General features: G+C 36.5%; 1 protein-coding gene across 1 annotated transcript in view; it reads right to left on the bottom strand.

The window, feature by feature from the left end:
* Nucleotides 1-5,180: 5,180 nt before the first annotated feature.
* Nucleotides 5,181-26,254, bottom strand: part of LOC117781895 (protein sickie-like) — a 32,277-nt gene continuing 11,203 nt past the window's right edge. Inside the window, exons 2-4 of the mRNA XM_034618777.1 lie at nucleotides 8,838-8,968; nucleotides 7,773-7,881; nucleotides 5,181-6,947 (exon numbers count right to left, since the gene is read on the bottom strand). Of these exons, the coding sequence (XP_034474668.1) occupies nucleotides 5,303-6,947; nucleotides 7,773-7,881; nucleotides 8,838-8,968 (1,885 nt within the window). The 3' untranslated portion in view covers nucleotides 5,181-5,302. The remainder of the gene's footprint in view (nucleotides 6,948-7,772; nucleotides 7,882-8,837; nucleotides 8,969-26,254) is intronic.

Genomic DNA, 26,254 nt, shown 5'->3' with positions numbered 1-26,254 from the left:
ACAATTTCTGGCGTGCGACAACAGCAAAACGGAAAATGTTTATAAACAAAGGAAAGGAAAAAAAAACATATGTGATTATCAACAAAACAAAAAAAATAAAAATATATACGCGTATTTAGTAGTTCGTTTAAACTAAAATGGAAAATGCAAAAAAAAAAACAAAAAACTATGTATTAACAATTTTTATGCAAAGTTATATGATTAGCAATAAAAACAACAACAACTCAATATACATAAAAAAATATACACACATATATACATATAATTATATTATATATTATTAAAAAAACGTAAGAAAAAAAACTGAACTAATTAAAAAATGTAAATAAAAAATAAAACAAAACAAAAATTGACACGGAATATTTCAAAAATAAACAACAACAACAAACACTGATTGCTCAGCTAATCACACACACACACACCGCACACACACACACCCTGACAAACAGCTAGTAAACCCAGCTTAACTTAAAATTTTACAAAATACAAAATAAAATGTAATAAGAAGAAAACAAGATTTAATGAATACTGTCCAAAAGCCACAATCGTTCTCTATATTAAACACTTTTAAGGCCTGCTTTTGTAAGTTTCGTTAAGTTTTATAACGCCAACAACAAGCAATAATAATATAAAAGAAACAACAACAACAACAACAACCACTTACCACATAAACTGTGCACCGCAACACAAAACAACAAAAAAAACAATCTCAAAATATTTACAAAAAAAAAAACAAAGTTTATCATCAAACTTCAACTCGTTAATATTTTTGGCTTTTTTTTCATTTTGATTTTATAAATTATTTTATTTTTTATTTTTTTACTTTTGTTGTGTTAATTTATTTAAAAAAAATTTATATATTTAAGTTTTTCTTTTTTGTATAAGATTTTTATATTTATTAGATTAAACTTTGGCAAAGCTTTCGAAATGTTGTAAAAGAATTAAAACAATTTATATGAAAAGAAGTAATAGTTTTTCTGTACATATAACTTGCAGTATTTATGATTTCCAAACAAATATTGAGTAAAAAAATGTAAAAAAAATTTAATTAAATTAAATATGTATAATTAAATAAATGCAATTTAGTTAAAACTACCATAAATAAAGTGTTTCTATTTATTTTAAGTTATGCGGGATGACAACATTTTACAGGATAACTCTCTGCCAACTTTTGATTATTCATTATTATTCACTTAAATTTGTTAATAAAAGAAAGTAAAACATGTGATAAACTTGATAATTTGAATCTAAGAATTTAATTATGATCATTAAGCATATAATCATCATTGGCCTTAAAATTATTGCAATTATTAGTTTTTTTTTGCCTATAAATTTTATTTTATCTAGGCTATTACAGTTATCATTAATATGCTTCAATTGTTAATTATATTGACATTATTATTATTGACGCTTGAATCCAGAAAGATTTTAAAAGCATAAACTATCATTATTCTTTCATAAACATATCATGAAATGCTTACACAAGTTTGTACAGACATTGTTATTATTCCTAGCATTATCATTGTCATTATCATTATTACAGGTATTGTCATTGTTTATATCATTATTATTGGCATTATCATTGTTGTGTTTTTATTTATTTAGTTTTTAATCTAAATCTAATGATTTTTTGAACAGAGAAAGATTTATTTGATGTAATTTTGTGTTAGTTTCTTTTCATGAATGCTTTTCATACCCAACTCAGTATTTCCCTGATCAATTCACATTAGAAATGCTGTCGCCTTTTCACAGCTAAGTACTTAATCCAATTTATAGAATGTTTATGCCACTTATTCTTCGTAAAGTAAGTGAAAGGCAGTCAGGTACTAAAAGATGGGAATATGTTTTAATGTGACAAACGCAACAAAATCAATGAATCAATTTTCCCAAAACGCGACAACAAAGATTTCCACTTCATTAAACGTCTGTCGGCACTTCACTAGCAAAAGGGAAAATCGAGGAAACTGCAAGTATATCGAAATGAAAACCAGGCAGAACCGAGTGGGCAGCTGATTGCTTGGGCCCTAGGGTCACGTCATTGAACACTCGAGGCAGTCCTTTTTCGAAGGTAGTAGCAGAGGCACTCACAGAGCAGACCTGGGTATACTTATTTTGGGCCTACGGGTTCACTGAATTTGATGAAATTAATAAAACAATTTGTATTTATAATGTTGAGGCAGTTTAGCAATTGGGTGCGAAATTTATTTTCAATTTGTTGGCGCGTTGCGGTCAGCAAAAATTGGCAAAATGTGGAAAATTTCAGAAAATGCGTGGATAGGGACACGATAATGCTGCGCGGCTTTTGCTGGCTTAAAGTGAAAGCTTTAAATTTGTTGCCAGCTGCCTGAAATGGCTGCAACTCACGGATGAGCCATAAATCAAATGAATTGAAAAAATGCGTTATTAAATAGGAAGCAAAAGGAGCAGACTGCGGCAAGGGATGCAGCAGACACGGCCATGTGTAATCCCTACAAGTTGCTGCAACAACAACCACGATAACAACAACTCGACTCAACTCGACTCCATTGGACTGTCTTGCCTCCTCTTGTTGAAATATGCGCTCTGCTGCATTTTGATTTACTTTTATGGCTAGACAACTGACTACCCCTAACCTACCCTACATCAGTTCCTACTCCTCGTCCTTTGCCAGGACTCGGTGCACTTGTTGGGCTGCAGAAGTATATATATCCTGCAGGTGTCGACGCCGCAGCTGATTAGCTTCAGCTTGACACTAATGCGACAGCGGGGGGCTGCATTAAAATTCAATTATTGAACATATTTTCCAGCTGCAATAAACGTGACGATGGTACAAAAGTCATTTGAGGGTCAGTTTGCATCATAGAGAACCACACAAGCCAGGGGCATGAACTTGATGAAAGTATTCCTGCCCCCAACTTCCCCCAATTCCCTGACTCCTCATACACTTTAGTCGCGCCGACAGCTGTTGCTATTTATAGAGAGTTAATGTGAGAGAGAGAGAAAAAGAAGAGGAGAGGCTCCCATTTCATCGCCTCATGACATTGCATTAATTTCACAGATCAAACGCGTTGATGGACCGAAGCTAATGAAAATGTAAAATGCCTTCTATTTTCCCCAAGCAGCCTGATAAGTCTATAAGCGCTTTTAATGAAATGCCTGGAGAAATGTGGGCGGCTGTTTGACAAGTGTTTAATAAAATAACAAAATTATGATTCAGCAGACTCCAATGTGGCAGCCAACAGAAGCTTCTCCCTTTGAAAGCCCAAAACAAATGGCTAACAAATAGAGCGGCAAATGGAAAACTTAAGAATAAACTTTGTAAATGATTTCCTTTTGAAAGAACTAAATTTGATAAATAGAAACTGAAGATTCAATTTCATTAAATATAATTTATAAGATCGAATTAATAGTTTCCCAAGGAATACATTTTGGTTTCTTTTGGTTAAACCATGAAAAAAATAAAATGTTATTTTACATAGAAATATGCTGAATTTTGAAGATGAAATTATTTTAATTTGAATTTAAATTGCAAGTGAATCACTGCGGATGGCAGTTCGCGCTAGTGACGAAAGCAGCACGAAGGGTGCGAAAGGCGACTAGCAATATATACAGCTAATTTAGAAAATTCTATGACTGTCCTATCAGATCGAGCTGTATACCGATCGAAAGGTTTAGTCCTAACTTACAAAATGGCGTGCTAAGACTTTGTCTAACTCACCTATGTCATGAAATACGGGAGTGTCAGTGGGAGGGTCAAAATTTAAATGATTGCAGCTAATGGGGCTGTTTTATTTTTTAAAAATTCGAATTAAAAACACGCGTCGATTGATACCCAAATCCGATAACTGGTTCAAAAGATAAATAAATTTGAAATTTTTAGTGGACTTCTTAAAAGTCAGTTTGTTTGTCTGTTTGTCTTTTTGCATCAAAGCTCTAAATGATGGGGATTTATTCCTTTTCGAAAATCTAGAAATGTTTGTTCTACGACTATTTGAAAAACCGCTAGTTTAGCGGGAAAACGCTAAATCTCGCTAAAATTGAAACCTAACCAGTTTAAAAACCATAGACACTACGTTCTATATGAAGATATATTCCAATTTTCGTGTTTTTTTTTTAAATTAATATTTTTATTTAAAAGTTTTATATAAACCTTTATTTCGTTTGTCACAAAATTGGATATCAGAAATTTTGAGGCTGGAGTATGCTTTTGTCACTTTACCAATCCTTTTCAATAAACTATACGCCCTATTTTAGGCGCTTGACAATTGTATTGCCGCTCCTGGAGACACATCAAAATTCGCTTGTTAACAACAACTAACCATAGATACCTTTGTTAACTGAAGTGCCAAATGGCAAGTGGTTCGCAGTGGTTGCCATGCCACTGCGTGAATGTATCTCAATATCTATAGACTGTCATCTATCGTGTATCTCCATTGTGTTGCTGTCTGTGTGTGCGGGTGCGGGTGTGTGTGGGTGTGTGGGTGGCTTATGCCAGGTGACAGGTGAGTATTGTCAATTGTCAAGTCGTCTGCCGTTTGCTGCTGTTGACAATTTGCAATTGACATTTGACAAGCCTGAGCAGAGGCCTGATCCTGAGCCAGGAGAGCGAAGACTGGAGTCAACATCAAGTGGATTTTATGCAAATTGGCAATTTGAGCGATGGCTTTGGCTTTGAAGAGGCCTTCTGCCTCGGTGTGTGTTTGGGCCGGAAGTTGTTAAGGTTGTCAAGTGACTGCCATCACAATTAACTGCTTCAAATGATGAGTGCATCTTCCCCAATCCTTGTGACAGGGCCAAATTGTGCGTGGCAATAAGTGTTGCCAAAGTTAAGGCCAGCTTTCAAGAGTGCCGTTTTATCGTTCGCAACATGCCACATTTGAAGACGCTTCACAACGGGCGACAAAGTTCTCGGAAACGCATCGAAACGATACAATGCCATTGTTGACTCATTGGTGTCAGCTGTGGAGCAGCACAGCAATGAGTCATGGATAACTGGAAACAAAAGCGGTCATTGGAGCGCACGAATGTGTATAGAAAGACTAAAGAAAGAAAGGTTTCCTTCGGTATTCCGACGATTTGATACCCTGCCAAAGTCCTGTACTTCATTTTTAACTGATCGAAATAATTAAGTTACTTAAATTTAACTTAAACAAATAAATTTTATTTCAATTGATTTCTATATTTGTGTGTCTAATAACAAATCGTGACAATGTTTGGGTATAAATATTTATGAAAAGAAATTCAAGACCAAAATCGAATTCAAATCGAATGTCATGTGTTTACACTGGCCAACATTGTTTAGCTGGAAATGTGTAGCTCGTACTTACCGTTCCTCAATGGTTGTGGGCAACTGAGTGCGAGCTCGCATCATGCTGAGAAAGTGTTTGCCATGGGAGACACCAGCTCCCGCTGAGCCTGTGCCGCTCAAGCCGCTGCTGCCCTCGGACAGATACCCATTGTCGATGTCGTGATAGCGACTGCTCGAAGTGGAGCTGCCCACGCGCAAAGCATCGCCATCGCTGCAGTAGCCTTGTCCCAGATCCGACTCGCAAAAGTCCAAGTAAGATTGATGGGGATGATGATGATGATGATGATGATGCTGCTGTCCACCCCGGGATCCTCGCGTGGGCAGCGTCACGTGTGAGTTGTAGCCACGCAGCAGCGGTCGCATGGGCAGCACCGAGGAGGCAGAGGCAGAGGCGGAGGCGGAGGCAGCAGCTGCCGCGGATTGTGCCGCCGTCGAGGGCAGCTGTTCCTCCTTGGACTCGTAGATGGTGCCAACGATCTTCGAGGGAATCGTATGGAACTTACTGGGCGAGGCGGTGGGCGTATTGGGTGCCGAATTGTGCGTCGGTCGCTGCAACGGGGAACGTGCCGGTGGCGAGGACAGAATGTGTGGACCCGCATTGTATTCCAGTTTGCGTGGAGCACTCAGCGCTGACTTGGGTGGTGGCAACCGGCTGCTGCCATAGATGCCGCCATGTTGCGGTGTGCTGGGCTCACTCAGGTAGCCCGAGCCGTGGCCAGAGTAACCAGCGCCATGTGGTACTCCTGATATGTGGGATGCGTGCGGTGGAGGAGGCGGCGGTGCATTGGCATAGTACGGTGGTGGTTGCGGTGGAGTTGAAGGCAATGCCTTAAGGATATGTGTGGCTTGGTTGACAGCCAGCTGCTGCTGCGATTGCTGCTGTTGCTCCTGGGATATGTTGGCCTGGTTGGCGGATATGTCACTCGATTCGCGCTTGAAGAGCTCTCCGGATCCATTGGCCACGCCCAGCTGTGGCAGCTTGCTGGTTCCCTTGATGGCCGCTATGGGCTTGGGCAAACCTGTGCCACTGGGACTTTGCAGGAGCTGTTGACTCTGACCCTGACTTTTCAGGGAGCACTTGGAATCGGATTTGGAGTGAAGCGATGACTTGGAAGACGTCTTGGCAGTGTTCTTCTCGATATTGCCCCGCATTAAGGAGCTCTTTCCAGCTCGCCCCATGGTGGAACTGCGCGATTCATTGCCCGACATCCCCGATTGTTGCTCCTCCTTGTGTAGGGATCGTGCCGGACTCTTCTCCTTCTTGTCCAACTTGCCAGTCTTCGACTGATCCTTCTTCTGCTGCGCCGCCAGCAACTTGGACTGCTTCGTATTGTGCTTCTGTTGACTCTTCTGGACACTGACACTGATGCTCGGCGGCTTCAGCTGCGAATTGTGGCCATCGTTGAGGCTCAGACTGGAATCAGATCTCTCCGAGCGCGCCGAACTGAAGCCCGACGAGGAGGACGTTCGCTTCGATTGGATCTGCGTTTTACTGGCAGCCGCAGCTGCATTTACCACATTCTGTTGCTTCTCCTTGTTGAACAGCTTCAGCTTGTCCAGCATGGAGTGCTTCTGTGGTGCACTGGGGGCCACCGCATTGAGGCTACTCGGCGAGGGTATGCCACTCTGGTGGTTACTCTTCACTGTCGGTGGACGCAAGCTGTAAGCAAGGGATATTATTCAGTCGATTCCCAATTTAAATTTTGACAAATAATACTAAGAATAGCAAACACGAATAATGTGAAACATACACAAAAGGGGAAACTTGTAATCCAGAAATAGAAAATCAAAATTTAAAATACAAGCGCGATTCAAAAAAAAAGAGTTATGATCAAGATTTCATTCCTAATTTTAATAAATCATAGTTTAATATTTATAGATTTCGCATTTGGTTTATTACATTCTTAATTTTTGTCTTTGCTATTGTATTTTTTTTGAAATAGGAATTTTCATTAGGTCGCCACATTTAAAATTTTGTTCAGGTACATTTTTTCGTTGGTACACTAGATGTTTTTTTCAAAATGTTTAATTTAGAAATAGAAATCAAATTAAAAAAAAAACAGAGGTTTGAATAAAGTTTCATTCCTAATTTAAATAAATCATAGTTTAATTTTTATAGATTTTGATTAGATGGTTTTTTCAAAATGGTTAATTTCTTAAAGGCTTTACTATTTTGAATATTTTTATTTAAATATGAGTGTAGTAATAACTATGAATTTTGCATACAAAAAGTAATATTAAGCTATTTAAATGGTAAATTGAAAGAAATTTAGCATTTTTGTATTTGCGATCGAGAATTAATGAGTGCGTTTTAAAAAATTCATTTCTAAATATTATCAACTTGTAAGAAATAATTTTAATAAAATGACATTATTGTTCAATTAAGGAAAGTAAAAGAACATTTATTATTTTATACAAATAACCCTTCTTCGAAAATGGATAATTCTTCCCCAAAATCAGGTAGAAAATATTGTCAGTTACTTACCTGTTGTTATTACCGCTCTTCAGGCTCTGTATGGTGTGATTGCTGGTGGGCGGACTATTTGGACGGCTCGTATTAAAGTCGATGCCGCTCTTGCCCAGACCAGGTATGGCTGTAAGGGAGAACAAGAGTGAGAAGAGAGTGCAGTGTCAGTTCATTAATTGTGGTTCTTTTTTGTGAAAGGCGCCCACTTGAAGATGTCAACGGACTGTCGGCTGTGCGAAGAGGCGCAGCCAATAAATCAATGCTAAAGGCCATGCGGACATAAAACTTAATTAATTGCACTGTGTAAAATCGGAAGCAGGCTAAAGATCAAACTCTGAGGGTAAACTCAGCAGACTGACAGATTTATATATGCCTGACGCCCTCAAGCATAAATGTTCAAAAACTGTGTCCGGAGTGGGGGACAAATATGAATACAATATTTTAGGGGACGGGAGCAACTGATAATAACTGCAATTTGTTTGGGAATTGAGCTTAAAAAAACAATCCACAAAAGACATCATATCTAATTTTCTCATTTTAAAAGTCTATTTATGTTAAATTTCATGGCGCCCAACGCGAATCTATCATAACAAGTAAGTAAGCTCAACTTGTTGAACTTTAAACTTGAAATTAATTTTAATTATAGTCATTGGTTACAGTTACTTCAACTGTTATCCGAACACTGCGAAATGGCGCCCAACTGGGGGCCCATTTAAGCCCTCAAATCGCCGTCACGCGCATTAATTACAGATTTCTCTAACTCCTAACAAATCAACTGCAATAAGGTGGTTTTTGGAGAACCAAAGCTCCCCACAAAAGAATTCCCAGGAGTGCTTTGATGATGCCACACGAGGCATGTACCCCTTTCTGGACAAATCTCGCTTAGAATGAGCCAAGCCGTGGGACTAAGTGCAGTGGCATCCCCCGCTGGGGGTTGTTTGTCAGCCCGAGGACCAAAATTTGTTTATTTCCAGTAAACAAGAGGCAAGAGTCTCACACACCCCGTACGGGCCACGTTAGGGGTGGCTTTACAAAACATTTTTAATAAATTTCCCAAACCAGCTGAAATGTATATTCACTTACATGGCGTATGATTGGGGGTCGGCGGCAGGGGGCGCACCTTGTCCGGGGGGCAGCGACGCTGGACCATGACCGTCGCGGGCAGCGGAATGGCAGTACCGCCATTGACCTTTGCATAGGCGGGAGCTATTTGTCTGTAAAGAGAGGAGTAATAATTTTCTTTAGTTACTCATTTAGCTTCTCTGTTTAGGCAGCACATAAAAAATATAAAAAAATATGCCATGGATCGTACTTAAAAATGCATACATATATTTTTTACGATTATTTTTATGGCAACCGCCCACGCGGCAGGGCGACTACATTTACAGCTTGTCTGAGGCGTGATTTGCATGAGTTGCGGTAACAGTATCTGTCAGATACATTTATACTTTTATTATGCCCTCTTGCCTTGCACAAATATTGACAATTTATACAAACTGCGACATAAAAATAATTTTGCATTGCCCTGCACGTTGATAAATTAATGAAGTTGCCGCCAAGCCCCTTTATTTCATTCTGAAATCAACTAAAAACTCTACATGACAAGATACAAAAATGTGGAAAAAAAAAATGATAAACTTGACAATTGCAGTAAATATTTTAACAACATTTTTACGATGCGATTGCTCGAAATGAAATGAAAGACAATCGTGCTTATAAATTTGCATATCATGGCGGGAAAAATGTGTTTTAGTATCTGACTGTCGCCACAAGCAATAAACAGCGTAGCTAAGTAGCGTTAGGTGCATCTCTTGATTAGCCGAGCAGCATTTCGCAATTAAATCAATTTTTCATTTTTATTAAATCAATTAAATTTAATTGGGCTCTGAAATTGACTTTAAAACTTTGTAATGGCATTTACCGTGAATTGTCTTAAATTGTTTTGAATGTCAAAAGATATCAAAGTGAACTATAAAAATATTTTCAATACTAATAATATTTTTATGTTTATGTATGTAAAATATTTTTATGTTATGTATGTTATGTATGTAAAAATGTTTATATTATCATTATAAGCATTATTTCTATTTGTACAAATTAAATAAATACATGTTTAGTTTACTTTACATTTAAATAAAGTTTCTTTGTTTTTAACTACAATAATGAATATAATTGAAAAAACAACTCGTTGGAAAAGCTTCAATGATTTAATTATGATTTATTTTGTTCATTTCATTTTGATTTTAAATATTGACTTTACAACTAATAAAGTTAGTTTGTTAATAATGAAAAGCTCAATCGACTTATGTATATTGAGCTCAAAAAAATAAAACTATGCAATTAATGTATACAAATATTTATGTTCAAATTTCTTTCATTACTCGAAAATTTAAATCCATTTAAGCTGCTTATAAAATTCACCAAAGAAATTGTTTTTCCATTTTCCGTTTCTTAGCTTATTTTAAATTTCAGTTTATTATTATTTCATTTTTTTGCAATTACTTAAAACGCTGATTAAAAACGCAAATAAAGTAATAAAGCAGACGGGCACTAACTTTTAATAAGTCGCGCTCATAAACCTTAGCAGGGGGCATGCCACCAACGCAGACAAAGCCATAAGATACATTTGTATCTTACGACTGCCTTAACTGGGCTTGCCGCTCTGCAGCATTGTTGTTGGCCATTAATAAGACCGGCAACAAAAAATACTTAACAATTGTATTAAAATGGAAAAAAAAAAACACAGATGACGCGTCGACAGACAAATGAAGTTGCCAGCTGCGCCGACGTTGCCGTTGTCGTTGCCGTTGACTTTGCTTCTCTTGGAGCTACTGCAAATTAAATACGCAAACTCAAACTCAAATCGCAGTTTCTTCTCCTGATGATGCTTTTCATCAAGTGTCTGTCAAGCCATTTTTCTTTGCCAGCGCGCACAAACAACAACTCGAATCCTCGCCGAAAAATTTTCAAATTACTTTTCATATAATTTGATTTGCATTTTACTTATTGTGTAAGTTGCGAGTTGTTTTCCGCCAACAATTTTTTTTGGCCACATTCCCCTGTACTCTGTTTGCCAAGTCAAGTCAAATTAAAAGCCAAAGCTGTCTTCCGACTTTTACATGCTTCGGCAAGGATGTCGATTGTCTGGATATGTTAAAAGATACAAGTTGCCACATGCACAGATGTGTCTTTGACAGTCAGCATATGCTAGCGAGGGTGGCACGAAAATATTTTCCAGCATAGACTTTGTGTCTTTAAATTTATTTTGAAAAATTAAAAAACGCTACTCGACTATTCAGCATTTTTACAGAACATGTCTTAAACAATTAAGAATGTTATTAAAATATTTATAATAATTTTCTAGCTTTAATCCTAGTTTACTTAAAACTCTAGTCACATTAACAGTTGGTAACCTTAAAAAAAATAAAAAATTCAGATTAAAAGATTTTATTATTTTTTTTAACTGAATAAAAGCCAAATAGGTTTTTAGATTAACAGAATCTTAATTTTAGTCAAAATTAAATGCAGGAAAAATAACGTGTATTCAAAATATTTTTGCCTGCATATTTTTGACTGCAAGATCGAGTTCTAACCATTTTTTACTAATGTATAAAATATTTTAGCTATGTATTATTGTTTAATTTGTGGCAGCCCTCGCTGAATGACACAGCGTCTGCCGCGGAAGCTTGTTAAGTCTGAAATGTATTCGAATCTACATCTTTGCATCTTTCAGGTGTCACATGTCAAATGTGATGCGTTGGGCGCCAACTTGCAACTTGTGTTTTCTGGTTTGTTTTCTTGCAAATTGAATTTGTGTCTTTATTACGCATTTTTGATTTGTAGCTGCGCAGATTTGTTGTGCAGCAGCCACAGTTGCCAGATGTCTTTGACCTTTGCAGAGTCTCATAATAGCTGACTGGCTGCCTGGCTGCTTGGCTGACTGCCTGTTCCTGCTGGTGGCATTCACCTGTGCGCACAGCCCACGCAGTTGCAAGTCCAGACCAGTCACTGAGCATTTCCGCACCGTTCCAACTGTGGACTCTCAGAGGGCAGAGTGAGGGGAGAGAGCCAACTATGCAATGCGTCGTCAACAGCATTTGCTTGTATAAATATGAAACGATTCCCCTCTCTTCTCCTACCCTCCGTTCATTGGGGTCCCTGCACTGAGCTGCCCATTAGTTGCATTTGCGTTGCATGTTTGTTGCTTTTGTTGCCGCACAATGTGTCACTTGAGTTGCATTTGTCATGCTGTGTTTTCAGCCAGCTTCTAAAAGCCTGACTCTATGCGCGACGCGATGTGGCATGGTAGCATCCGAGGCACGTTGCCACAACTCCAGCTACAGCTGCAACTTGGCTGCCCTGACCATTTTGGGTTATTTCCAGTTGCCTTATACGATCTGTGGTGTTGCAACTCTTTCGCTTTTATTATGCTCGATTTGTTGCCATAACCGTTTATGGTTAGATACAATCTTTCTCCTTCTGGCCCTTTCTCAGTCTTCAGCTGCGACAGATTCCTTTGAGGAGCATTTCTTTAGTCCTATAAGATTGACATGTGATTGGGAGTGGAAAGTTGCAAAGCAAATTGTTGCGAGCTCTAAAAAATGTTTAACTTTAAATTTAACTTAGATAATCGCATACCATTTTACTATAGCCAGAATTTTAATAAATTTAAACTACGAAGTTGTACTTTTTCGAGAAAAACCAAGTTTTTGTTTAAAAAATAATTAAATGTAAAAGAATTTGGATTTGTAACAATTTACACCCAAAAGGTTGTTTATAATTAGATAAATCCACAAAAATATATTCTGAATTACTTAAATATCAACAAGAAATCTATTCAGTTTTCATAATAATACGAACTAATATAAATTGTTCCCAGTAGAAGTCTCTTTAAAATTCCTAAAAATTTTTCTAAAACTCGATGTATATGGGTCTAATATTTTATATCTAATGAAGAAATATATACGATCCCATTAAATCTCCTATTAAAGAATACGGACTAGCTTAAAAAACTTAAATTGCATTTGGATAATCTATAGAAAATTGTAACTGCGCAAAGATAAGTTTTAGAAAGTTTTGCATTATTGAGATACATCACTTTCACTCAATAGATAATTCATCTGCTGGCATCTGCATTAGATACTCAACTAGCACCTCAAGCTACCGGCCAAAGCAATTTCCACTTTATCTTAACCCAAAAACCTTTTGAACCTGGTCGCAGTTGTTGTTGCAGTTGTTGAGATGCAGTTTATGCCGTTAAACTTAGAAAATATTCATAAATTTGCCACAGCAATTTGGCAAGCTACCGCGACTCGTTGGACCGCCAGAGTCTGCCACAGTCAGTTGCAGTCAACTTGAATCAACAACAACAACTTGCCACAAGACGAGGCAAGCAGGCAGGCAAGCCAGTCAGTGAGACGGCACTAAAATTTATGTGAGTTAGTCTGGCAATGAAGTCCACTCAGAAAACTTGGCTGGTCGCTCCAAGTAGAGGTTGCCTTTAGATTTGAGGGTCGAACCATGGTTCGTGCTGGCTATAAGCATTTTGAGTAGGTGTTGAATGGTTGATAATAAGCGTAATTATGTGCCATTGATATGCCTGCAGGAGTGGCCAACTGTTAGAGATAACTAACAGAGCGATAGACTGACGAACAAAGAGCAAGAGCAAGCTGCAGATCACTATACACGTAAGAGCTCCAGACAAAGTAAAAAATGAGAGGGGTAGAGATATTGGTGTATTCCAGAGAGGAAGCGTGACAAAGAAACCTGTTGAGTTAAATTAAGTTGCACTTAGAACTGGCTGGCACAAAAAAATTAGAAATCAGAATAAAATTAAACGGAAGCTAAATTAGCTACTAGCCATGAGTTTCTCACCGTCTGCAGCTTTTCACATTTATTAGATAGCCTAATTACCCCATTTAACATCCTATATTTCAGGTGGAGTAGCTAAATATCAAGACTAAAGTTTAACTGAAAATAAGGAAACATTTTTACTTTAGTGCTTTAAATATCCTCTCTTATAAGATGTCTGATCGAGTGTTTTCTGGCAATTTATCGAGTCGAACTATCTAGTTGGACAAGTCTTTAAAGTACTTGCCCCCAAAATATATTATAATTATAGTTAGGAAAACTAATGGCCTAACTTCTAATCTCAGTTTGAATACTTTTAATACAATACATATGTACATACTTGCTATCTTTACGTAATCAGACATAATCTAAAAATTATTTTTAATTTGTTGCTTAGATAAATTTACTGAACGCCTGTTTTTTTAATGTCTAGTTAGAAAGTTTGATAAAATTTTCAAATATATTTTGACGGAAAATATATAGAAATTATTGCAAAATTTGAATACATTTCTTTGTCAAATTTCTTGGAATATTCAATTAAAAAGTTTATTTTGTATTATTTTAAAATTCAATTTTAGAAAACAAGTTGAGACCTTCAACTAAGTTTTATTATTATCATAAATTGTCTTATGTTTCGGTTTTAATCTTTGTATCTTCTCTTTAAAAATGGGAAGCTAGATATTGATTTTAGACCCATGGTTTGGTGCACAAACCTTAGTGATAAAAAAATCTGTAATTTTAATAATTCTTTAGCTCTAGATTTTTGTGTTCCCTTGTTTCTGGTAGACTTATTAAAAGCAATCTCCCACAATGCGATAGCTTAGCATGATTTGAAATAGAAATGAATCTTCAGCTTTGACAGCTTTGTTTATAACTGCCAGCCATGTCAAATGGGCTCATATTAGAAATTGTAATGCGACACGCTGGAAAACGTGTTCCTCTTAAAAGTCGTGGGACCCCTTCGTAACTCCCCCTGACACACCGACAGACAGCTAAAGTCATGGCAAGTCGGGGCGCAGTCAGTCGAAAGATACACAATATAAGTTGAGAGTTGAGATACTTTACTTATAGCCATCTCTTATGGGTATTGTATTCCTATTTCTTATTCTTAGAGACTCATATTCCTCGCTGCAGTTGCGGCTTTCAAGTGCGACATAAAGTCACGATTTTCAGTTATTAGACGGCGAAACTTTTGCCTCAGCTTTAGCTATAGCTTTAGCTACAGCTGCAGCTTCTTAGACCAAATACAGTTGTTTGTTTGACTTTAGGGACAAATTTTCTCAGCTGCAGCAAGAAACAATTAATAGCGTCTGCTAACACACACACATACACACACACAGCCGCCTCACACACCTCTCCGCACACACACACACATACTCATACACACAGACGGCAAACTCCAAAGATATTCTTTGCTATTCCCTGCTAATGGTCGCCCGTCATCGTTGCCTTTCGTCTGGTTGCCACCTTTGTTGACTGAGGCAATATGTCGACGACATCTTTAAATATGCAGCAGGTTGCACGTTGCATGGTCTATGGATGGGCAAAAGTTGTAAACAAGCCGCAGCCGCAAATGGAGAGTAGCCGAGCAAACAAAAGCAACAAAAACAAAAACAACACACAAAAAGCTACATCAAGTGGACAGCTCTGGCGCTGGCAACTCGAGTAGCAACTTCCACATTTCCACGGTTCCACTCAGGCATAAGTTCTATACAATGTTGTGAGTTCAAGAGAACTATAAGAAAAGGGAAAATAATCACATGTTATGACATTTTTGAGATGAATCAATAAAAACTTTTAAGGATGTGAAATTATTAAATTCAGAAAATAATACCGGAACAAGTATTCATTTATTTTTTTTATGATTGTAAAAACTTAATGATGCTTGAAGGCGCAACTATGACACAAAGTTATATACACTCAGAAAACTACAAATACCTTTGGACAATTTACTGGTACATTTGTTTCGGTTTTCGATTTCTTAAACAGAATTTGCTTCGGTTTCGTTACTACATCTGAAATGTATTATTCCCTGATAAAAATACTTTGCATTCCATGACAAAACTAAAAGAAATAACATATTCAACCTTTAGTGTATATATACTCTATAAATATCAGCTGTACATTAATATTAGAAATGAGATATCAAATGTATTATAACTTCTAATATAGTAATACAAAAACATATATCTTAACTGCTTGAAAACTATAATAAATTATAGATATGCAAATGTCGCTTATCCGTATATCAGAAAATAATTCCAATAAATAATTTATTCTGATCTGTAGCTGTGAAGATAATTGGACAAATCATTTTCTCACAGTGCCATCTCTAGTCTAACCTACATATGAGAGCCTGACTTAGATCACTTTTCTCTATTTTTCACACCCTGACACTGCAGCTGACAACATTTTGTTTGTGTGCGTGTGGGGGTTGGACAAATACTGGTAAATAAACCAGGCTGCTACCAATAGGTAGCCCTCTATTGAGCAAACAGGGCGAGGGTTGTCCGATAAGTAGCAGCAGGCCTGAAGATTCCCAGCGAATGGATTTTCAATTATGCAACTTGGCAAATGCTTTGTTTATTGACTTTGTACGCCTTTCCATCATACTCGTATCATAAATGTAAAAGGTTTTCAGTTACGGTGGTTGAATTTTCTTTCAGGGGTTGTTCCCACAAACATCAAAATGCACTTTGTAGACATTTCTCTGTAGATCTGTATGAAAATATTGAAATGAAAATGTGTCTGTTTGTGGGATGACTCGATTATGCAATGATTGTTGACGGGGGCAACAAACTTCCAGCTGTTTGTCGGTTGGCTCTAGTAAATTAGACCTGACCCTGGTCTGGCTGTCAGCCAACTACTGATCCAAAGATCTCAGACTTTTCCCAAGACGGAAGCGTTTCAATGGCCGAGTGTTGCGTGTCTTCAGAATGTGTCGTTTTCCGCACCTTGTGACTCTATCTAACTAAGGGGGAGGCGGCACATTAATTATGAATCGCTTTCCACTGTTAATTTACTTGAAAAAACTTGAATTTTGCACTTGCTGGCATACATCTTAAGTCTCGAAGTAAAAACTCAACCACAAAATGTCATTTCCATTAGCCTCCAACTTGTTTTGGTTTGTATTCGGCACCAAAAATAGCTAAAGATATACTGGAGTGGGAATCTCCCTTTCCCACAATTTCCCTCTCTATCATTTATAAATAGCGCAACAGGGAAAATATCGTAAATTTAAAGCAAATCTTGTCACAAGAAAAGCATATTTTCGTGCTCTGATTTATTATGCTGACATTTGGCTTTATTCAAGCGTTATCCTGGTATGAAATATTCCTAATGTGCCTAATTAGTGGCCACAAAAGATCTTCAACATTTGGTAAATAATGTAATAGCTTTTCAATGCACATTATCTATAGTTTACCTTCTGACATCCGGTGAGTTGGGAAGACTACGACATTTTCGTGAGCTTTTCCCACCACTAGTTCCATGCGATGAGGATGAAGTGTTTCCCATTGCGTAGCTAGCACGATTAATGCGCAATGATGAAGATGATAGTGATGATAATAATGATTATATATATAACTACACTTAATTTGGCATTAAGATGCAACTTTGGCACTTTTAAGCTGCTATTTCGCTTTGTTTTATTTCACATTTTTTGTTGTTTGAATCACTTTTTAAACATTTATTTTTTTGGGCAAATCAGCATTATATAAACGCCGACTAGAGATGAAAAATTTTTTTATTATAATAATAAATAATAACAAAAATGAAATTTATTTTCTTTGTATTATTTTTTATATATTTTATGTTAGACTATCAAAACTATTCGTTAATAATCATTTTTTGTATTTTTCAAATAGTTATTGAGGTATTCATTTTTGTGTAATTAATTTAGAGATTATTTTAAAATTTTCTTTAAGTTTATCTTAGCGTACTTTTATATAACGTTTGAGTTTTGTAATCTTGTTTATTTTTAGTATATCATATTCTTGGTCATTAGAAAGTGCTATTTTTTTTTATTAAGAAAATAGCTCATGATAAGATTTAACTTTTGGCTGGGTTACCCTGTACTCTAATTTAATGGGATAAGCCAGATGATTTCACACTTCTATCAGTGATCCCGTTGCATACTTTCAGGATAAGAGACCCGCCTATATTTGCTCTATGTAATTACATTGTAATTAAGCGTACATAGAACTGGACATTGCCGTGACAGAAGAAAAAATTGATGGTAATCAAACAAATGTCTGGTTCCCCCAGGCATGGGGGAAATGTCTAGAAAAACTTGGGGGTTGACCAAAAATGTTTGCGCAGCACTTTGATCTGAGTCAGAAAGACGAATGCTGCTGTGGGGTTGTTTGCTCCAGAAACTTAATGCAATTAAGTGAACATATTTGGAACTTCCGTTAGAACTAGGTACCAGAAAACAGAAACCAGACATTTTTGATGTATGACTGCTGATGCGGCTAATCTAGAATGAAACAGGGTGACTCTGGCTAAAGGGTATCTAGAACAAAATCAATAACTTCAATTACAATGATGCAAAGCCTTAGAAAAAATGCAAGAAAAAGCGAAACATTTTGGAAGGAAACAAAAAAATATTGCGTGTAAATAATACGCACGTGTGCGTGACACGTGAGTGGGACTGGGATTCAGACACGAGGCTGTGAAAATGGCAGTGGTTGTTGTAGTGTTTGAAGTGCCTGCTAAATGCTCTCAAAGTGGTCATATTTTTAAGGCCAAGCCAACTTACTGGCCTTAAGGGTGCGAAATTTATGCTTAATCAATTTGTCGTAAAAATTAATGCCTTGTATTTTGGTTTTAGCACTACTAAACACAGGGTTGTTCGAGAGATTCAGCTGCTGCTGTTGCAGCTATTACGATAAATGTTGCAATTGGGGCAAGGATTCAAAAATTCGACACGTGTCACACTACGGGTGGGCTAAGAAGAAGACGGTAAGGAGTTGGCAGTCAGTTTTGAAAACGAATGCGTGAGTTTGTCTGATTTATTGAAAGACTTCTCCATGCCGCATCAGTTGCGTAATCAAACTGTCACAGCAGCAATTACAACAATCAACAGAGCACAGCAACAGCAACAGCAACACGAACCACTTGATTTAACTCGATTCAGCCTCGACTTTACTCGATTTCAGCTCTGACTCTGATTCCGTCTCGCCTGAATGCATAAGTTTCATAAATTGTTGCAAATTATTCTTGTCGTATGTCACTTCTGGTTTGTACGCATTTGATCTGGGAACTGGAGTTATGCAAATTGGCCACATTTCAAGTTGAAATGGAATTCGCTTCAGGAATGAAGAAGCAGAGCTCAAAGTGTAACTAAATCGTAATATGAAAAAAAATTTTAATCAATTAAATTCAAAGTCCTATTGTCAAAAAATTAAGACAACCTTCATACAAGTTGAAGCAGCCAACAACATAAAATAAAAAATTTGTTTTTAAATTTGTATATGTAATAAATCTATTTTCTTTTGAAAAATTACTAGTCATTATGTTAATTAGTTTCAATATCAATAAAAGATCAGTAGAATTTGTACATGTTACTTGTGTACCTATTTATAATCTTAAAGCAATTGTCAAATTATTTTTTAAATTGCATGCAAATTATCTGACAAAATTACAACAAATTGTTGAGTTTAGCATGTGAGGCAGATAAATATGTAAAATTCAAATGATGTTTGGCAATGTTGAGTTCCCTAAAGCCAGATCTCTACAGATCTTGAGACCACACAAGTTAAAACATTGATCGGATCGAGTATGATATTAATAAATATTTATTGAAGATTGCTATGCGTTTTCGACTTAAATTGAACCAAAAATTAAAAAGAGACGGGCGCTGCTTCGAAGCTGTCAAAAGATTATGAAATATTTATGATGGATGCGTGACTTGGCTGCACCTATCAAAGCCCTTTAATTGACCGACTCTAACCAATGTAAAACTTGAAAGGGCACAGCAAATGTTAACATTTAGCTTGAGATATTATGTCGTTTTTCAGCGCCAAAACGGCGTGACAAATTACTGATTTACTTTGACATATAAATAAAATGCTTTTTCTCTAAAGTTTGTCAAAACACCGCGCTGCTTTTGCTTTATCCATTTGTTTTCTTTTTAATACTCTTTACAGAGTCATTTGATATTTGTAAAGAGCATGAAATGTTTTAAAAGATATATATTCAGAAGAGGCTTTTTCAAACTGAAAAGCGCATAGATTTCTTTGAAATTTAGGAATTACTTTAGCTACCAAAAAAATCATTTTTCAAATATTTCAAATATCTTAAACAGTAGAAGAAATAAGTTGAAAAATGAGATTATTTTAGGTATGAGATTAATGTATAATACAAATAATACTTATGTAGTACAAAAAATAAGTTAAATACTTATGTAAGTCACAATCCAAGGTTTAGCATAACTGTTAGGGTATTCAACGGTCGACCTACGTTTCGGTATATCTTTCTTTTTGTTTTTCTCATTTTTAAGCGGAAGCTAAAAGACTCTTTCAAGTTGATTTCTGCTCCATAAACTTGTCTATTTTTGTATTTTGAATTGTGCCCAGTGCTGTGCTCGTTGGAGCGAGGAGCTTGCAATCTTGTCGGGGAAAAGGAGTGAGTGGGGGGACAGTAAGAGGTATAGAGAATCCACCTAGGGGGGGAAATTGTTGAAAATTTGGAGCAGCACGTGCAATTGCACGTTTATACGTTATTTGTTTTACTGGGTCTCGTGCTTATGCCCGTCTCGTTTGTTTATATTTAGATGGAAGTATTTTCTTTATGTCAGTTTTATGGTGCATTAAAAGCCAACTTGAAAACCGGCTGAGATACGGATACGTTGGAAGGAGTGTCGCTGACGATAGACACTGACTGAAACAGACTTGGCCCATAAATCTCATCAAAATTTATTTGTTAAACTTCAAGTCGAAGTTAAAGCTGGTTCTTTATTTTTTTCTCTTTTGTTTTTTGCTAACCATTTAATATGCATTGCATGTGCCGAGGCGCCAAGAGAGTGGAGAGTGTCTGGTTTTTTGGGGAGTTGCAAGTGGGCTGGTCGGCTGTGATTGAACGGCTTCATTGTTAGATTTATGTATAGACAATGCGACGAGGTCCGAAGACAATGGAATTGAGGTACAAGCTGGTTCTCCTCCGGTCAGGGCAACAATCAGGCCCATTCATATTCTGTGAACTTCCTGTCAAAAATTGCATTTTGACATCCTTAAAGAGAGTCTAAGCCGTGTTGCGGTTTTTGTAGTTATCCCTTCCTCCCCCTTATTTCTCTTATTCCCCATTTTGTTTGTGTTGGTTACTTCCTACAGCTACTTGTGGCCATTATCATCACATTCTACAACTTTTTGCCACTTTACAACGGCCTCAATGGTTGCATATTAAATAATTTTCCTTTTGCCCATCGTACGTGACTAAACGTCAATTTCCAGCTCTCCTTCTACATTCTCCCCTCTTTCTTTCACTCTATCCATCTTTCTATGTAAAATGCATTCTCCAAAACGATTTTAATAATTTCTCAAAGTGCCTTTGGGCTTCTGCTCTGCCATGATAAGACTCAAACCAAAGTTTTTCTATCTTACTTTTTGCACTTGCAAAAAGTGCAATGTTCCGATAAGAAGCCAGCACTCAAATGAACTAAACTGAATTGAACTGTGTGCAAAAAGGGCCAGCGGCAGTTAATATTGTCAAAAAGTTTGGTTCAAGCAACGTACGTGATATTCAACGAATTTAACGATTAGTTATGGGATCTACAATGTAGGGGGATGAACGGCATTTAAGTGGAAATTATGTGATTCGATAAAGATTTTTTCAGCTTTATTCCTTTCTTATCTATTCCTTTCTTCTCAAGTGTGCTTTGTACAAAATATAATTCAAAATAAATTATAAATATTTAAACAATTATTAATGGAACTAGTTTAGATTTGAATTTGAAAAATAATGCATAAAAAGCTTATAAGTTCAGCATAACATTAGTATGGCACAAATTTGCAAATGAACTAGTTCATTTTCTTGGAAACATATTTCAAACATAAATATAACAATTTAAATGGGTAGCTGAATATTTTAGAAGGGATTTTTGATTCCCATTTAAATTGTAATATTTATGTTTGAGATTGGTTCACAATAGATCTAGCTCCGACAGTCAACATGACAGAAATAGTCAACTTCTTTTTCATTGACAAAACCGTAAGATGAAGAACTTTTAACAATTTTGTAACTGCCTCCGTGAACTAGTTCATTTGAATTTTTAAGGAATTACTTCGTTGCGTTTACATTTACATGAAAAAGCCATAATAATAACCGAAACTAGCATTTATCAAGGGACTTCCATTAAGCCTACTTCAATTATGAGTGGCCATATTACTACAAGATAGAAGTGCATAACTTAGCTGAACCCTATGGCTATTATCATTATCATAATTAAATCATTAGGGTGACGCTTCCATAAGCATAATCTGCGATCCCTCATTCACACAACGACGACGACAGAGGCCCCTATCATTAGTCAAAGTTCGAGTCGGCGGTTACCTCTACTCTATCTAAGTACTCTACTCGTATAATCCCTCCTCCTCTTCACTCTCCTACCGTAAACTGTGGCCGCAATTGATTTTTCATTTGGGCTGTCGCTTGCTTGGTATTTTGACAGCTCGTTTCTTTTATATATATATTTTTTTTTCATATCTCGAATTTCAGTCGGTCTCTGATTTCGATGCCCGGTTATTACCGTGTAGGGGTTGCTTTAAGTTCAATGCACCCTTAGAAGTAACCGAGGAAAAAGAAGATTTGACAGCCGCCTTGTCAGCTTGTCAGTTTGTCAATGGCAGACTTGAAAATTGAAAATTCTAGAGCCCTCAACTCCTGACATTCTTCTAATTAGCAAGATATCAAGTCGGGCACTTTAACTTATGCACTCGATGAACCATTCAAGGATCCAACACAATCCTTTGGGCTCCAGCTGCACTCCAGTAGCACTCGAATAAAATTAAATTAGAAAATCCAACGCAAATGTTTCACAGAATGCCACCGCAGACACAATTGATTAATTGAAGACACGCGCCGTTCTAAGACTGAAGAAACCGGTTAACTACATTTTCCAGTTCCCTGTTCCTTGTCCCCTGCCCTGAGAGCTCTCTCCCATCAACCGATGAGTTTGTGACACTGAAGATTAGCGTCTAGCATAAAATGAGTTTGGATTGGGGCGTTTTAATATCTGCTCATGATGCTTCTTAATTAAGTTGTGAACTGTTTGATACAATTAACAAATACAAACTTTGCAAGCAGTCAAATGGAAAGTGAAAAGACGTATAAACCGTTGAAAACCTTCAATTAATGTACACATCTGCTGCGAATGTTAACCATTTAAGCTATAATAATATTTAAAAACTAAATCAGCTAAAGAATATAAGATGTCATCACCTTAAGATGTAGCTATCTCTAGATCTCTGATATAAGTATAATAATATTATTATTATCTTTTTTAAATAAACATGACATACTCTTTATGCAAAACCAAAAATTAACACACTTTCAAAACCAACTGTGACTTGACACAAATGCCAATAAAGTTAATATTTTTAAAGGAAAATGCCATTAAAAATTGCACATTGTTTGCAAATTCTTGTAAAGAAATTTTTAAAACCGTCAATAAATAAACTCTATGAAATTTACTTGGAAACCGGATATATTAGAACATTATATCATAATAAAAAAAAAATCTAAATCAAATAAACAACTAAATTTTCTAGTTGAAACGCTTGTAAGCTTATAAATATAATTCGTTTTCAGCTTAAAGTTCAAATTCTGTTTAACCGCAGAAACAATTCAGTAGAAATGTTTTTTTTTTTTTTTGTGGCTATAAATAAATTACGAATACGGGAGTGAAGCTTATCTAAAATGGAATTTGTCTGCTGCTGGGTCCACACAGAGGTCCATGGAGGACGTCTGCTGCTGAATCGAAAGAGTTGTCTACGCTTTTTGTCTGTCTCAAAGCCCTTTTAATTTGTGTGCAATGCGATAAGGCGTTAATTATGCGGCCAATGCAAGAACTTTTTATGGTCGAATGAGAGTGCGAAACACGCCATAAAATATGCAACAATCAGGGTAAAATACGGAGTATATTTATCTATTTAAAACTAAAACTTAGAAGAGCGTTCGAGTGGTAGAAGATTTAAAAGTTTTTTTTTTACGGGAAATTTATATGAAGTAGTAAAATTTTAAATTAGATCCTCATAAATATGAGTACTTCTACAGAGTAATGTGTCCAATTCTAAGAAGTTATGAGTTTTTTTTTATATACATCAATTGTAGATTTATAAATATTAAAATGGTTTATGGACCATTGTGACCAGTTGTTTACATTAAATTAAATTTAATATGAAATTAATATAAATTCACTAATTTTCACTCTATAACTTTTAAAGTAACAGTCACTATGCAGACCATGCACACATGGAAACTTTTTTAATTAACAGTATAATAAATTATATATTTATTTATTTTTAATTTATTCATTTTACACATTTGATTATTTGGCACTTTGGTTTAGTGTATTACTTGAATTCGCAGTTGAATCACTGCTCATTTCATATTATTTATTTCACATTCGTTGATTTGCCGCCTTTTTTCGGAGTTTCGCGTTCTATAAAAACATAAACAAAATCAACTCAAAAGCTGCCGGCGAGGGACGCGCGAACTTTCAACGTTCCGTTGCCGACGCGTTGCGGTTGCAAACTGAGCGTTGAACGCTGAACGAAGGCCGCAACTTGAGTGTTGCAACCGAGGGCGGATCGAACATGTTCGATGCGACGCACAGCTGGTCGCTGCATGGGGCATGCGGGTGGTTGCAAGATTCGATTCGGTATCGCTAAAAATAGTTGCACTTGCACTTAACTATTGGGAATAGCCCTCCCAATAATCTCCTCCTCTCCCATCCCATCACAACTGTGAAGTTCAATGTACATGGCGGGTCAACAACAAGAGCAATTAAGTTGGCCAAGTTAACAAAGTTATTACTGGCCAGCCAGCGTACAAATCGCAGCAATTTAGCAAACTAAACAATTATCGCAAATAGCTCTTATTTCGTGTCACATAAAGTGATGTCGATTGTTACAAGATTGTTGCCTCAGACACACGACAACCACAGTCATCACAATAACAACAACACGAAGAAAATTGTTTAATCATTGAGCATAATTTCAATGAGACAACTTCAATCAATTGGCTGAAAACCTGTTCAAGTCTGTAAGCCGCTTTGGCACTTGCTCGATTTTCAAGTTTATGGAGTTGTCTTTTCGAAGTTTATTGCCTTGTTTCGAAATATGACTGCAATTTACGTGATTTGGCAATTGGAATAGACCAAAAAACTCGTTGAGCTGTGTTAGCTGCGAGGTGTGCGTTTTAATTGAATGCCTGCTGGCCCAGTGGGTGGCAATGAAAGTTGCAACTTGCGGCTTAAGTTGCAACCAATTAAAAACTGCAACGAAGGAGTTTCCCTGAAGCATCCATTGGATTCGTTAATTGAGTATTTCTGACTAGATTGAAATGCTACAAAAGCTGTCAGAATCCCCTAAGCCTCAAGTTGTGTATAGAATCTTGATTAAATTTTATATACAAAAGATTTAATTATTTGTCTCAAATGATTTTTAGTTTTTTCTTAAGCCTTTAAAATAATTTTATGAAAATATGTTTTAAGCTTTTAAGATAAAAATATTATGATGATTTTACACCGCTTAAAATCCAGCTTAAATTAAACTATAAATAGTATCACTGAATTAAGTATGAACTCTAATTAGTTTTCTTTTTAGTTCTGAACCTTTATTTTAAGAAGCAAAACTGGGACGCCGTAATTAACTTATCCTATGAGCTATTCATAATTCCTTTACTTTTTAAAGTATGTTGGTGTGCATCTTACAAAGTCAATGAACGCAAAAGTCACATACCAGCTCAGATTCAATAAATCTGCAATTTAACTCAGTAAAACGAAAGACATTTGTTAAAGAAATTTAAGATTTATGATATACTATTTGGCCCCCTCCCAAAATTCCCCTTTTAAAAAAACAAATAGTATTAAATTCAACTATGACTACTTTAGAGCTTTAAATGTAGTTGGATCTGCACCCCCAAAACTAAATAAGACCCAATAAATCTTTGTTTATACAAATCCAAAAAACCATGAAAGCCTTTCGAGCTCGAACAATTTACAGACGGATGAAAAAATCCGCCAGACACAACACATGTAACTGCAGTTTGGTGGCGGTTCACCTACTACCTCCCAACTACTAATACCATTAGGTCCCCTTCTCCCACCTTTCATGCATCCTCACTCCTCCTGTCCCCTTAGTTTCACCTCCTCTACTCAGAAATACTAAGCATGCATTTTATTGCCTTTTGTCGTACTGGGAACCGTCGCACTTTATCATTTCAATGGCAACGGACGCTGCAATGTTTACTTTTCATTTTTACGCCCCTCCACCGACCCTCCTCCCTCTGCCGTTGGTCGAACAAAACGTTAAATCCACGCCGGACTGCTCACTTGGCCGTTAGTCTATCCAATTGTCCAATGGTTTGTCTATGCAAATATTTTTATTTGCCTCTGCTTCTATGGTAGTAAAAACAAGTGGAAATGTAGC

The sequence above is a fragment of the Drosophila innubila genome (genome assembly GCF_004354385.1).
Source record: "Drosophila innubila isolate TH190305 chromosome 2L unlocalized genomic scaffold, UK_Dinn_1.0 4_B_2L, whole genome shotgun sequence".
NCBI classification, from domain to species: domain Eukaryota; kingdom Metazoa; phylum Arthropoda; class Insecta; order Diptera; family Drosophilidae; genus Drosophila; species Drosophila innubila.
This window is presented reverse-complemented; position numbering and strand designations above follow the sequence as displayed.